The sequence below is a fragment of the Hyperolius riggenbachi genome, chromosome 5, assembly GCF_040937935.1.
Source record: "Hyperolius riggenbachi isolate aHypRig1 chromosome 5, aHypRig1.pri, whole genome shotgun sequence".
NCBI classification, from domain to species: domain Eukaryota; kingdom Metazoa; phylum Chordata; class Amphibia; order Anura; family Hyperoliidae; genus Hyperolius; species Hyperolius riggenbachi.
In genome coordinates this window covers 4,232,212-4,248,917 of record NC_090650.1, presented here as the reverse complement: position 1 = coordinate 4,248,917, position 16,706 = coordinate 4,232,212, and the positions used below count along the sequence as shown (strand labels likewise).

The following is a 16,706-nucleotide window of genomic DNA, read 5'->3' as shown; positions in this document are numbered from 1 at the left end:
GCAGCTCCATAGAATAGACTGTGTAGGTGTGGTTCTCATACTACATGGAAGGGGGTAAGATTTCTGTCTGATGGGGAGTTCAGCTCCATAGAATAGACTGTGTAGGTGTGGCTCTCATACTACATGGAAGGGGGTAAGATTTCTGTCTGATGGGGAGTGCAGCTCCATAGAATAGACTGTGTAGGTATGGCTCTCATACTACATGGAAGGGGGTAAGATTTCTGTCTGATGGGGAGTGCAGCTCCATAGAATAGACTGTGTAGGTGTGGCTCTCATACTACATGGAAGGGGGTAAGATTTCTGTCTGATGGGGAGGGCAGCTCCATAGAATAGACTGTGTAGGTATGGCTCTCATACTACATGGAAGGGGGTAAGATTTCTGTCTGATGGGGAGTGCAGCTCCATAGAATAGACTGTGTAGGTGTGGCTCTCATACTACATGGAAGGGGGTAAGATTTCTTATCTGATGGGGAGTTCAGCTCCATAGAATAGACTGTGTAGGTGTGGCTCTCATACTACATGGAAGGGGGTAAGATTTCTGTCTGATGTGGAGTGCAGCTCCATAGAATAGACTGTGTAGGTATGGCTCTCATACTACATGGAAGGGGGTAAGATTTCTGTCTGATGGGGAGTTCAGCTCCATAGAATAGACTGTGTAGGTGTGGCTCTCATACTACATGGAAGGGGGTAAGATTTCTGTCTGATGGGGAGTGCAGCTCCATAGAATAGACTGTGTAGGTGTGGCTCTCATACTACATGGAAGGGGGTAAGATTTCTGTCTGATGGGGAGTGCAGCTCCATAGAATAGACTGTGTAGGTATGGCTCTCATACTACATGGAAGGGGGTAAGATTTCTGTCTGATGTGGAGTGCAGCTCCATAGAATAGACTGTGTAGGTATGGCTCTCATACTACATGGAAGGGGGTAAGATTTCTGTCTGATGGGGAGTGCAGCTCCATAGAATAGACTGTGTAGGTGTGGCTCTCATACTACATGGAAGGGGGTAAGATTTCTGTCTGATGGGGAGTGCAGCTCCATAGAATAGACTGTGTAGGTGTGGCTCTCATACTACATGGAAGGGGGTAAGATTTCTGTCTGATGGGGAGTGCAGCTCCATAGAATAGACTGTGTAGGTGTGGCTCTCATACTACATGGAAGGTGGTAAGATTTCTGTCTGATGGGGAGTGCAGCTCCATAGAATAGACTGTGTAGGTGTGGCTCTCATACTACACGGAAGGGGGTAAAATTGGTCTGTGATCTTTGATTTTCCAAAGACTTTTATCTGATGTGTGTACCCACCTTTATTCTTCTTGCTTCAAGGTTGAGGCACGTACTCTATTAGATAGATCGAAGATGCGGCGTATGCTACGACGCGGGTCGGCTAGTAAATACATAATAATAATAAGGTAGGATATTAGACTATGACTATGGCAGGATTAGATTGTGAGCTCCTCTGAGGACAGTCAGTTACATGACTATGTACTCTGTAATGTGCTGCAGGATATATCAGTGGTATATAAATGCATAATAATAATATGGGAGGACATTAGAGACTGTGACTATGGTAGGATTAGAGTGTGAGCCCCTCTGAGGACAGTCAGTGACATGACTATGTACTCTGTACAGTGCTGCAGGAGATGTCAGTGCTATATAAATACATAATAATAATATGGTAGGACATTAGACTATGACTATGGTAGGATTAGAGTGTGAGCTCCTCTGAGGACAGTCAGTGACATGACTATGTACTCTGTAATGTGCTGCAGAAGATGTCAGTGCTATATAAATACATAATAATAATATGGTAGGACATTAGACTATGACTATGGTAGGATTAGAGTGTGAGCTCCTCTGAGGACAGTCAGTGACATGACTATGTACTCTGTAATGTGCTGCAGGAGATGTCAGTGCTATATAAATACATAATAATAATATGGTAGGACATTAGACTATGACTATGGTAGGATTAGAGTGTGAGCTCCTCTGAGGACAGTCAGTGACATGACTATGTACTTTGTAATGTGCTGCAGAAGGTGTCAGTGCTATATAAATACATAATAATAATATGGTAGGACATTAGACTATGACTATGTTAGGATTAGATTGTGAGCACCTCTGAGGACAGTCAGTGACATGACTATGTACTCTGTAATGTGCTGCAGAATATGTCAGTGCTATATAAATACATAATAATAATATGGTAGGACATTAGACTATGAATATGGTAGGATTAGATTGTGAGCTCCTCTGAGGACAGTCAGTGACATGACTATGTACTCTGTAATGTGCTGCAGAATATGTCAGTGCTATATAAATACATAATAATAATATGGTAGGGCATTAGACTATGACTATGGTAGGATTAGAGTGTGAGCTCCTCTGAGGACAGTCAGTGACATGACTATGTACTCTGTAAAGTGCTGCAGAAGATGTCAGTGCTATATAAATACATAATAATAATATGGTAGGACATTAGACTATGACTATGGTAGGATTAGAGTGTGAGCTCCTCTGAGGACAGTCAGTGACATGACTGTGTACTCTGTAATGTGCTGCAGGAGATGTCAGTGTTATATAAATACATAATAATAATATGGTAGGACATTAGACTATGAATATGGTAGGATTAGATTGTGAGCTCCTCTGAGGACAGTCAGTGACATGACTATGTACTCTGTAATGTGCTGCAGAATATGTCAGTGCAATATAAATACATAATAATAATATGGTAGGACATTAGACTATGACTATGGTAGGGTTAGAGTGTGAGCTCCTCTGAGGACAGTCAGTGACATGACTATGTACTGTGTAAAGTGCTGCAGAATATGTCAGTGCTATATAAATACATAATAATAATATGGTAGGGCATTAGACTATGACTATGGTAGGATTAGAGTGTGAGCTCCTCTGAGGACAGTCAGTGACATGACTATGTACTCTGTAAAGTGCTGCAGAAGATGTCAGTGCTATATAAATACATAATAATAATATGGTAGGACATTAGACTATGACTATGGTAGGATTAGAGTGTGAGCTCCTCTGAGGACAGTCAGTGACATGACTGTGTACTCTGTAATGTGCTGCAGGAGATGTCAGTGTTATATAAATACATAATAATAATATGGTAGGACATTAGACTATGAATATGGTAGGATTAGATTGTGAGCTCCTCTGAGGACAGTCAGTGACATGACTATGTACTCTGTAATGTGCTGCAGAAGATGTCAGTGCTATATAAATACATAATAATAATATGGTAGGGCATTAGACTATGACTATGGTAGGATTAGAGTGTGAGCTCCTCTGAGGACAGTCAGTGACATGACTATGTACTCTGTAAAGTGCTGCAGAAGATGTCAGTGCTATATAAATACATAATAATAATATGGTAGGACATTAGACTATGACTATGGTAGGATTAGAGTGTGAGCTCCTCTGAGGACAGTCAGTGACATGACTATGTACTCTAATGTGCTGCAGAAGATGTCAGTGCTATATAAATACATAATAATAATATGGTAGGACATTAGACTATGACTATGGTAGGATTAGAGTGTGAGCGCCTCGGAGGACAGTCAGTGACATGACTATGTACTCTGTAATGTGCTGCAGAAGATGTCAGTGCTATATAAATACATAATAATAATATGGTAGAACATTACACTATGACTATGGTAGGATTAGAGTGTGATCTCCTCTGAGGACAGTCAGTGACATGACTATGTACTCTGTAATGTGCTGCAGAAGATGTCAGTGCTATATAAATACATAATAATAATATGGTAGGACATTAGACTATGACTATGGTAGGATTAGAGTGTGAGCTCCTCTGAGGACAGTCAGTGACATGACTATGTACTCTGTACAGCGCTGCAGGAGATGTCAGTGCTATATAAATACATAATAATAATATGGTAGGACATTACCCTGTGACTATGGTAGGATTAGATTGTGAGCTCCTCTGAGGACAGTCAGTGACATGACTATGTACTCTGTAATGTGCTGCAGAAGATGTCAGTGCTATATAAATACATAATAATAATATGGTAGGACATTAGACTATGACTATGGTAGGATTAGAGTGTGAGCTCCTCTGAGGACAGTCAGTGACATGACTATGTACTCTGTAATGTGCTGCAGGAGATGTCAGTGCTATATAAATACATAATAATAATATGGTAGGACATTAGACTATGACTATGGTAGGATTAGAGTGTGAGCTCCTCTGAGGACAGTCAGTGACATGACTATGTACTCTGTAATGTGCTGCAGGAGATGTCAGTGCTATATAAATACATAATAATAATATGGTAGGACATTAGACTATGACTATGGTAGGATTAGAGTGTGAGCTCCTCTGAGGACAGTCAGTGACATGACTATGTACTCTGTAATGTGCTGCAGGAGATGTCAGTGCTATATAAATACATAATAATAATATGGTAGGACATTAGACTATGACTATGGTAGGATTAGAGTGTGAGCTCCTCTGAGGACAGTCAGTGACATGACAATGTACTCTGTAATGTGCTGCAGGAGATGTCAGTGCTATATAAATACATAATAATAATATGGTAGGACATTAGACTATGACTATGGTAGGATTAGAGTGTGAGCTCCTCTGAGGGCAGTCAGTGACATGACTATGTACTCTGTAATGTGCTGCAGAAGATGCCAGTGCTATATAAATACATAATAATAATATGGTAGGACATTAGACTATGACTATGGTAGGATTAGAGTGTAAGCTCCTCTGAGGACAGTCAGTGACATGACTATGTACTCTGTAATGTGCTGCAGGAGATGTCAGTGCTATATAAATACATAATAATAATATAGTAGGACATTAGACTATGACTATGGTAGGATTAGAGTGTGAGCTCCTCTGAGGACAGTCAGTGACATGACTATGTACTCTGTACAGCGCTGCAGGAGATGTCAGTGCTATATAAATACATAATAATAATATGGTAGGACATTACCCTGTGACTATGGTAGGATTAGATTGTGAGCTCCTCTGAGGACAGTCAGTGACATGACTATGTACTCTGTACAGTGCTGCAGGAGATGTCAGTGCTGTATAAATACATAATAATAATATGGTGGGACATTACCCTGTGACTATGGTAGGATTAGATTGTGAGCTCCTCTGAGGACAGTCAGTGACATGACTATGTACTCTGTAATGTGCTGCAGGAGATGTCAGTGCTATATAAATACATAATAATAATATAGTAGGACATTAGACTATGACTATGGTAGGATTAGACTGTGATCTCCTCTGAGGACAGTCAGTGACATGACTATGTACTCTGTAATGTGCTGCAGGAGATGTCAGTGCTATATAAATACATCATAATAATATGGTAGGACATTAGACAATGACTATGGTAGGATTAGAGTGTGAGCTCCTCTGAGGACAGTCAGTGACATGACTATGTACTCTGTACAGCGCTGCAGGAGATGTCAGTGCTATATAAATACATAATAATAATATGGTAGGACATTAGACTATGACTATGGTAGGATTAGACTGTGAGCTCCTCTGAGGACAGTCAGTGACATGACTATGTACTCTGTACAGCGCTGCAGGAGATGTCAGTGCTATATAAATACATCATAATAATATGGTAGGACATTAGACAATGACTATGGTAGGATTAGAGTGTGAGCTCCTCTGAGGACAGTCAGTGACATGACTATGTACTCTGTACAGCGCTGCAGGAGATGTCAGTGCTATATAAATACATAATAATAATATGGTAGGACATTAGACAATGACTATGGTAGGATTAGAGTGTGAGCTCCTCTGAGGACAGTCAGTGACATGACTATGTACTCTGTACAGCGCTGCAGGAGATGTCAGTGCTATATAAATACATAATAATAATATGGTAGGACATTAGACTATGACTATGGTAGGATTAGACTGTGAGCTCCGCTGAGGACAGTCAGTGACATGAGTATGTACTCTGTAATGTGCTGCAGAAGATGTCAGTGCTATATAAATACATAATAATAATAATATGGTAGGACATTAGGCTATGACTATGGTAGGATTAGAGTGTGAGCTCCTCTGAGGACAGTCAGTGACATGACTATGTACTCTGTAATGTGCTGCAGAAGATGTCAGTGCTATATAAATACATAATAATAATAATATGGTAGGACATTAGACTATGACTATGGTAGGATTAGAGTGTGAGCTCCTCTGAGGACAGTCAGTGACATGACTATGTACTCTGTAATGTGCTGCAGGAGATGTCAGTGCTATATAAATACATAATAATAATATGGTAGGACATTAGACTATGACTATGGTAGGATTAGAGTGTGAGCTCCTCTGAGGACAGTCAGTGACATGACTATGTACTCTGTAATGTGCTGCAGGAGATGTCAGTGCTATATAAATACATAATAATAATATGGTAGGACATTACACTATGACTATGGTAGGATTAGATTGTGAGCTCCTCTGAGGGCAGTCAGCGACATGACTATGTACTCTGTAATGTGCTGCAGAAGAGGTCAGTGCTATATAAATACATAATAATAATATGGTAGGACATTACACTATGACTATGGTAGGATTAGAGTGTGAGCTCCTCTGAGGCCAGTCAGTGACATGACTATGTACTCTGTAATGTGCTGCAGGAGATGTCAGTGCTATATAAATACATAATAATAATATGGTAGGACATTAGACTATGACTATGGTAGGATTAGAGTGTGAGCTCCTCTGAGGACAGTCAGTGACATGACTATGTACTCTGTAATGTGCTGCAGAAGATGTCAGTGCTATATAAATACATAATAATAATATGGTAGGACATTAGAATATGACTATGGTAGGATTAGATTGTGAGCTCCTCTGAGGACAGTCAGTGACATGACCATGTACTCTGTAATGTGCTGCAGAAGATGTAGGTGCTATATAAATACATAATAATAATATGGTAGGACAGACTATGACTATGGTAGGATTAGAGTGTGAGCTCCTCTGAGGACAGTCAGTGACATGACTATGTACTCTGTAATGTGCTGCAGAAGATGCCAGTGCTATATAAATACATAATAATAATATGATAGGACATTAGACTATGACTATGGTAGGATTAGAGTGTGAGCTCCTCCGAGGACAGTCAGTGACATGACTATGTACTCTGTAATGTGCTGCAGAAGAGGTCAGTGCTATATAAATACATAATAATAATATGATAGGACATTAGACTATGACTATGTTGGGATTAGAGTGTGAGCTCCTCTGAGGACAGTCAGTGACATGACTATATACTCTGTAATGTGCTGCAGAAGATGTCAGTGCTATATAAATACATAATAATAATATGGTAGGACATTAGACTATGACTATGGTAGGATTAGATTGTGAGCTCCTCTGAGGACAGTCAGTGACATGACTATGTACTCTGTAATGTGCTGCAGAAGAGGTCAGTGCTATATAAATACATAATAATAATATGATAGGACATTAGACTATGACTATGTTGGGATTAGAGTGTGAGCTCCTCTGAGGACAGTCAGTGACATGACTATATACTCTGTAATGTGCTGCAGAAGAGGTCAGTGCTATATAAATACATAATAATAATATGATAGGACATTAGACTATGACTATGTTGGGATTAGAGTGTGAGCTCCTCTGAGGACAGTCAGTGACATGACTATATACTCTGTAATGTGCTGCAGGAGATGTCAGTGCTATATAAATACATAATAATAATATGGTAGGACATTAGACTATGACTATGGTAGGATTAGATTGTGAGCTCCTCTGAGGACAGTCAGTGACATGACTATGTACTCTGTAATGTGCTGCAGAAGAGGTCAGTGCTATATAAATACATAATAATAATATGATAGGACATTAGACTATGACTATGTTGGGATTAGAGTGTGAGCTCCTCTGAGGACAGTCAGTGACATGACTATATACTCTGTAATGTGCTGCAGAAGAGGTCAGTGCTATATAAATACATAATAATAATATGATAGGACATTAGACTATGACTATGTTGGGATTAGAGTGTGAGCTCCTCTGAGGACAGTCAGTGACATGACTATATACTCTGTAATGTGCTGCAGAAGATGTCAGTGCTATATAAATACATAATAATAATATGGTAGGACATTAGACTATGACTATGGTAGGATTAGAGTGTGAGCTCCTCTGAGGACAGTCAGTGACATGACTATGTACTCTGTAATGTGCTGCAGAAGAGGTCAGTGCTATATAAATACATAATAATAATATGATAGGACATTAGACTATGACTATGTTGGGATTAGAGTGTGAGCTCCTCTGAGGACAGTCAGTGACATGACTATATACTCTGTAATGTGCTGCAGAAGATGTCAGTGCTATATAAATACATAATAATAATATGGTAGGACATTAGACTATGACTATGGTAGGATTAGAGTGTGAGCTCCTCTGAGGACAGTCAGTGACATGACTATGTACTCTAATGTGCTGCAGGAGATGTCAGTGCTATATAAATACATAATAATAATATGGTGGGACATTAGACTATGACTATGGTAGGATTAGATTGTGAGCTCCTCTGAGGACAGTCAGTGACATGACTATGTACTCTGTAATGTGCTGCAGAAGAGGTCAGTGCTATATAAATACATAATAATAATATGATAGGACATTAGACTATGACTATGTTGGGATTAGAGTGTGAGCTCCTCTGAGGACAGTCAGTGACATGACTATATACTCTGTAATGTGCTGCAGAAGAGGTCAGTGCTATATAAATACATAATAATAATAATATGATAGGACATTAGACTATGACTATGTTGGGATTAGAGTGTGAGCTCCTCTGAGGACAGTCAGTGACATGACTATATACTCTGTAATGTGCTGCAGAAGATGTCAGTGCTATATAAATACATAATAATAATATGGTAGGACATTAGACTATGACTATGGTAGGATTAGAGTGTGAGCTCCTCTGAGGACAGTCAGTGACATGACTATGTACTCTGTAATGTGCTGCAGAAGAGGTCAGTGCTATATAAATACATAATAATAATATGATAGGACATTAGACTATGACTATGTTGGGATTAGAGTGTGAGCTCCTCTGAGGACAGTCAGTGACATGACTATATACTCTGTAATGTGCTGCAGAAGATGTCAGTGCTATATAAATACATAATAATAATATGGTAGGACATTAGACTATGACTATGGTAGGATTAGAGTGTGAGCTCCTCTGAGGACAGTCAGTGACATGACTATGTACTCTGTAATGTGCTGCAGAAGAGGTCAGTGCTATATAAATACATAATAATAATATGATAGGACATTAGACTATGACTATGTTGGGATTAGAGTGTGAGCTCCTCTGAGGACAGTCAGTGACATGACTATATACTCTGTAATGTGCTGCAGAAGATGTCAGTGCTATATAAATACATAATAATAATATGGTAGGACATTAGAGTATGACTATGGTAGGATTAGATTGTGAGCTCCTCTGAGGACAGTCAGTGACATGACTATGTACTCTGTACAGTGCTGCAGGAGATGTCAGTGCTATATAAATACATAATAATATGGTAGGACATTACACTATGATTATGGCAGGGATTAGAGTGTGAGCTCCTCTGAGGACAGTCAGTGACATGACTATGTACTCTGTAATGTGCTGCAGGAGATGTCAGTGCTATATAAATATATAATAATATGGCAGGACATTAGACTATGGCTATGGTAGAATTAGATTGTGAGCTCCTCTGAGGACAGTCAGTGACATGACTATGTACTCTGTAATGTGCTGCAGGAGATGTCAGCGCTATATAAATACATAATAATAATATGGTAGGACATTAGACTATGACTATGGTAGGATTAGAGTGTGAGCTCCTCTGAGGACAGTCAGTGACATGACTATGTACTCTGTAATGTGCTGCAGAAGATGTCAGTGCTATATATATACATAATAATAATATGGTAGGACATTACACTATGACTATGGTAGGATTAGAGTGTGAGCTCCTCTGAGGACAGTCAGTGACATGACTATGTACTCTGTAATGTGCTGCAGAAGATGTCAGTGCTATATAAATACATAATAATAATATGGTAGGACATTAGACTATGACTATGGTAGGATTAGAGTGTGAGCTCCTCTGAGGACAGTCAGTGACATGACTCTGTACGCTGTAAAGTGCTGCAGAAGATGTCAGTGCTATATAAATACATAATAATATGGTAGGACATTAGACTATGACTATGGTAGGATTAGATTGTGAGCTCCTCTGAGGACAGTCAGTGACATGACTATGTACTCTGTAATGTGCTGCAGAAGATGTCAGTGCTATATAAATACATAATAATAATATGGTAGGGCCTTAGACTATGAATATGGTGGGATTAGAGTGTGAGCTCCTCTGAGGACAGTCAGTGACATGACTATGTACTCTGTAATGTGCTGCAGAAGATGTCAGTGCTATATAAATACATAATAATAATATGGGAGGACATTAGACTATGACTATGGTAGGATTAGATTGTGAGCTCCTCTGAGGACAGTCAGTGACATGACTATGTACTCTGTAATGTGCTGCAGAAGATGTCAGTGCTATATAAATACATAATAATAATAATATAGTAGGACATTAGACTATGACTATGGTAGGATTAGATTGTGAGCTCCTCTGAGGACAGTCAGTGACATGGCTATGTACTCTGTAAAGTGCTGCAGGTGATGTCAGTGCTATATAAATACATAATAATATGGTAGGACATTAGACTATGACTATGGTAGGATTAGAGTGTGAGCTCCTCTGAGGACAGTCAGTGACATGACTATGTACTCTGTAATGTGCTGCAGAAGATGTCAGTGCTATATAAATACATAATAATAATATGGTAGGACATTAGACTATGACTATGGTAGGGTTAGATTGTGAGCTCCTCTGAGGACAGTCAGTGACATGACTATGTACTCTGTAATGTGCTGCAGGAGATGTCAGTGCTATATAAATACATAATAATAATATGGTAGGACATTAGACTATGACTATGGTAGGATTAGAGTGTGAGCTCCTCTGAGGACAGTCAGTGACATGACTATGTACTCTGTAATGTGCTGCAGGAGATGTCCGGGCTATATAAATACATAATAATAATATGGTAGGACATTAGACTATGACTATGGTAGGATTAGAGTGTGAGCTCCTCTGAGGACAGTCAGTGACATGACTATGTACTCTGTAATGCGCTGCAGGAGATGTCAGTGCTATATAAATACATAATAATAATATGGTAGGACATTAGACTATGACTATGGTAGGATTAGAGTGTGAGCTCCTCTGAGGACAGTCAGTGACATGACTATGTACTCTGTAATGTGCTGCAGGAGATGTCCGGGCTATATAAATACATAATAATAATATGGTAGGACATTAGACTATGACTATGGTAGGATTAGAGTGTGAGCTCCTCTGAGGACAGTCAGTGACATGGCTCTGTACTCTGTAATGCGCTGCAGGAGATGTCAGTGCTATATAAATACATAATAATAATATGGTAGGACATTAGACTATGACTATGGTAGGATTAGAGTGTGAGCTCCTCTGAGGACAGTCAGTGACATGACTATGTACTCTGTAATGTGCTGCAGAAGATGTCAGTGCTATATAAATACATAATAATAATATGGTAGGACATTAGACTATGACTGTGGTAGGATTAGAGTGTGAGCCCCTCTGAGGCCAGTCAGTGACATGGCTATGTACTCTGTAATGTGCTGCAGAAGATGTCAGTGCTATATAAATACATAATAATAATATGGTAGGACATTAGACTATGACTATGGTAGGATTAGAGTGTGAGCTCCTCTGAGGACAGTCAGTGACATGACTATGTACTCTGTACAGCGCTGCAGAAGATGTCAGTGCTATATAAATACATAATAATAATATGGTAGGACAGTAGACTATGACTATGGTAGGATTAGAGTGTGAGCTCCTCTGAGGACAGTCAGTGACATGACTATGTACTCTGTAATGTGCTGCAGGAGATGTCAGTGCTATATAAATACATAACAATAATATGGTAGGACATTACACTAGGACTATGGTAGGATTAGAGTGTGAGCTCCTCTGAGGACAGTCAGTGACACGACTATGTACTCTGTAAAGTGCTGCAGAAGATGTCAGTGCTATATAAATACATAATAATAATATGGTAGGACATTAGACTATGACTATGGTAGGATTAGAGTGTGAGCTCCTCTGAGGACAGTCAGTGACATGACTATGTACTCTGTACAGCGCTGCAGAAGATGTCAGTGCTATATAAATACATAATATGGTGGGACACAAGAGCTGGAGACGCACCTCAGCCAGAGACTGGAAGTATTGCTTCATGGAACCATTGACCTCAGGATACCACAGGAAATCCTGCAAGGAAAGGAAAATCATCAGAATAATGATTGTGAGAGTGTTGCAGAGAGCTGTGCTGTCAGATGACGCAGGTGGGTATGGAGCCACTAGCACTGCACTGGCTGGGATCAGTGATCTGTAGAGGAGGCTGGAGCTGTGAGCAGAGGGCGAGTGTAACGGTGGCCATACATGTAGGGATGATGGGCAGATTCCACCAAGAGACAGATCTCTCTCTAATCCAATCTCATAAGAGAGAGATCTGTCAGCTGCCCATACACACCAGGCCGATTCCTGATCAATATAATGCTGAAATCGATCCGGAATCATCCCTTGTGCACCGTATACGCTGCTGTGCCCCCCTAGTGCCCCGTGTAAGGTATACATTACCTGTCCGCGGCCTCCGCTTGTCCCCCGCTGGCTTCTGGGATTCCTTCTCTGCATACACACCCCCACGTGGTTTCCTAGCAAAGGCGAGCGACGTCACATGCTCGCATTTGTGATGTCACACGTGCGCCCTTACGAGGAAACCACATGGGGTGCCTGTCACGGAACAGCCTTGAGAAACGCAGGTGAATCGAAGATTCGCAGTCGATTTTCTGATCGCTACCTTGGTTAGATTGGCCAGTCATTGCAGCGATCAGAGAATGACATTTCTTAGTATAAAAGACAGGTTTTTTTTTTTCTTTTCTCCTTCCACCGAAAGGCAGGAGCCCTCAGCAGACGTGTCCCAGGCACCCAGCTGTGCTAAGGGCCCATCCATCAGATGAAGTTGATAAGCAGCCTGACAGAACCAATTTACTCGAGAAAGAGTCAGACTCTCTGGCTACAATCCCAGCAGGGGAGCGGACCACGCAGCCTGCTGCCCTAAGCTTCAAAAGAGCCTTCACCTAGAACTGACCTTCTGTTACTCCTAGATGTATATAATATTCCATAAACTGCTATACGTGTCATATTTCCTGTGTTGCCAGGCTGGCAGGCCATCCAAACTCACAGAGCATGCTTGGCCCTATCTGGCGCTGGTTCTGAGGAAGTTTCAGAACATTCTGAGGAAACGGCTGCCAGTTAGGCAGTTCGAAAGTGCCCTGATGATACCACAGGGGTCCTACCCCATGCAAAAACTCAGATGTTAGACCCCTTGAAACATCTTTTCCATCACTTTTGTGGCCAGCATAAATGTTTCTAATTTTCGAAGTTCGCCTCCCCATTGAAGTCTATTGCGGTTCCCAAAAGTTCGCACGAACTGAACTTGTGCGCTCGAGGTTCGCGAACCGAAGTTCGACCATCTCTAGTAGAGACACAGCAGGGTATACAGTGTGGGTGAGGGAGGCCTGACAGCTGTTTCACTTTGACAAAAGCTTCCTCAGAGGCCAATAGAAAGTTCTTACTATTGGCCTCTGAGGAAGCTTTTGTCAAAGCGAAACAGCTGTCAGGCCTCCCTCACCCACACTGTCAGGCCTCCCTCACCCACACTGTATACCCTGATGTGTCTCTACACTGTGGATTAAAGGTATCTTCTTTTGCAACGACAGTGTCTCACTACTTTTTTTGCTACAAGTTACAAAACATCATCTAAACGTGAACCTATCTAGGTGATCCAGTGGGTGAATGGCAAACAAACAAAAACTGCTTATAGAGAGAGGGTGGAGTTTCTTTATGGGCTCACATGCAATTAGTTTAGAATATCTTTCAGGTGTTTCCAGGTGGGGAGGAGACATACAATGTCTCAGCAGCAGCCGTCCTGGAGGACGATGGGAGAAAGATGGTCTGAGGCAACATACAGGGCCATAGTGGAAGTAGCATAACTCTGATTGGCCGTTCGCAATCATGTGATCATTTCTAACTTCCGCTTCTTCTCTAGGGCAGAAGGTGATCACATGACTGCGACCAGCCAATCAGAGACAGATAAGATCAGTCACATGCTTCTGGGCGCCTCCCCCCTGGCGTAGCCTGACGTTCTGTAATCAGCGGTAATCGCAGGCGATCGGAGGAAGCACTTACCACCTGCACGTTGTTGCTGTGCTCTGTGAACGGGATGTTCTCGTGCTGTGAAGACAAAAATAAAGATCAGAACAGCTCCTCGCACCACGACATCGGGGGTCATTCATCACTTATATACAGGACGGCCACATGGGGGGTGAAGAGGATTACAGCCAGTTCAGAGATCGAGCTGCACAAGAACTAGCACTCAGCAAGCAGTGTAAGCCACTCACGCTAAGGGGGCCACCACACGGATAAAGGCCATTTTATTCTTTAAAGTGAACCCGAGGTGAAAATAAATTGATGAGATAATTAGATTTATCCTCCTAGTCCTAAAAATGACTTTTTAAGTCATCCCAGGATTTTACTTTATATTTAAACATTTAGAAAGTAGATTGAATGTTTTGTTGTCTCTGCTCAGTTGCAGTCTATTATGTGTCCCTAAATGAAAATACATGAACTATATTGACCCCTTCTCTCTCCCTCTGCTCTCAGAAATGTGTAGAAAAATGTATCCTGCCAGGAAAACTTTTATGGCTGCAATTTGCTGATCAGGGATGATTACTGTATTCCCAGCAAGTTTCCGATAAGACAGAAGCTGTCACTTCCATGCCTGAAAGCTAACTCTTTCAGGCAGCAAAATAAAACAAGTAATGAATATGTTTAGTACTGTACATACACAGGATTATCCCATCATGTCACCTCATGTTACACTTTAAAGCTAATAGGAAGCAGGAAAAAAAAACAGACCTTCACCTAAGGAGAGGGAAGGCTCTGGGAGGTTCTATAGAGCCTTCCACTCCTCTCCTGGTGCCCTCGTTACACCTCTGGCTTTGCCATGGGAGGCTTTGGAGAGGGCGAAGGGGAGAGAGGGCGAGAGAGGGGGAGAGAGGAGGAGAGAGCGAGGGGGTGCGAGGGAGAGAGGGCGCGAGGAGAGGGCGCGAGGAGGGGGGGAGAGGGGGCGCGAGGGAGAGGGGGCGAGGAGAGGGCGCGAGGAGGGGGGGAGAGGGGGCGCGAGGGAGAGAGGGCGCGAGGGAGAGGGGGCGAGGAGAGAGGGAGAGGGGGCGAGGAGAGGGCGCGAGGGAGAGGGGGCGAGGAAAGGGGGCGAGGAGAGGGGGCGCGAGGGAGAGGGCGCGAGGAGGGGGGGGAGAGGGGGCGCGAGGGAGGGCGAGGGGGCGCGAGGGAGAGGGGGCACAAGGGAGGGCGAGGGGGAGCGAGGGAGATAGGGCGCGTATGGAGCTGCCTATCTTCGGGAGCACTCTGGTTCCCAAAACACATCTGGCCTTCTGCATCGGCAGAGAGCAGTATTCGACCTACCAGGGAAGGCAGCGCTGGAACGCGGGGACTGTGAGAGGAGCAGCAAGGCGAGTGCTGTAATAACAGCGCAGGAGATTTGGGCGCAGGCGGCGCCGCCAGAGGCCGTAATGTGAATTACAGCTATTACAGCAGCACTCTGAGTAATTTGGGCGCCATCAGAAAACGGAGCACAAATTAATATAAAAACACTGTAATCGGGCCGTCAGCAATAGCTGGAAGCCGGATTGCATAGTGGGTATTCATGGCGGCCTGGAGGGGGAATAGTAATTACCTCCGCCGGGACTTGTGCAGGAGCAGGGAAGCAGTATATCGGCTTACTTATACCTATGCACAGGAAGGATCTATACGGCCCAGAGCCCATTGACTTTACCACTTATGGTTCCTGGATGCAAGACTGATTTCCAGCACTAAAAGCCGCTGCCACTGTGTGTGCGCCCCCCGTTGCTGGTGTCTACTAGAATTTGTATCACTGTGTGTGCGCCCCCCGTTGCTGGTGCACAAACTGATTGCTGCCACCAGCAACTACACACAAAGTTACTGTACAAAAAAGTTTTTTTTTTAAAGTGGCAGTGTCCAATTTTTTTTTTGTGTGAACCCCTACCAGACTAATTAACCCCTTGCGTCACCTATACTTGGCCTAAAGATTCACGGACACCTGTAATGGCGACAGCTCGGGGAAAATGTGGTTGCCTAGCAATGCAGCTGGGAGTCGCCAAACTGTGCCCCCGAGCGCGTTGGCACGCAATGGCTGCAGACGCACAGGCTGGCGATAATAGTGCGCTACATGCACAACTAGCGATGACATATGGCATGTAGGGTATAGAGTTACCATTGTGCCACTTGTCATGTAAAAATTACTATGGGGAAAACATGAAAAAATGCGTAATTTTTGCATTTCTGCCTTAATTTTCCTCAATAAACTTCCTGTGAAATTAAAAAATACTTTGAAAAAAATATTCCCCAAAGAAAGCCTAGATTGTCCTAAAAAA

At 42.2% G+C, this 16,706-nt stretch overlaps 1 protein-coding gene across 1 annotated transcript in view; it reads right to left on the bottom strand.

Annotated features, from left to right (window-relative positions):
• CASD1 (CAS1 domain containing 1) overlaps positions 1–16,706 on the bottom strand; it is a 108,346-nt gene that overhangs the window by 66,972 nt on the left and 24,668 nt on the right. Inside the window, exons 4-5 of the mRNA XM_068235025.1 lie at positions 14,422–14,466; positions 12,379–12,441 (exon numbers count right to left, since the gene is read on the bottom strand). Of these exons, the coding sequence (XP_068091126.1) occupies positions 12,379–12,441; positions 14,422–14,466 (108 nt within the window). The remainder of the gene's footprint in view (positions 1–12,378; positions 12,442–14,421; positions 14,467–16,706) is intronic.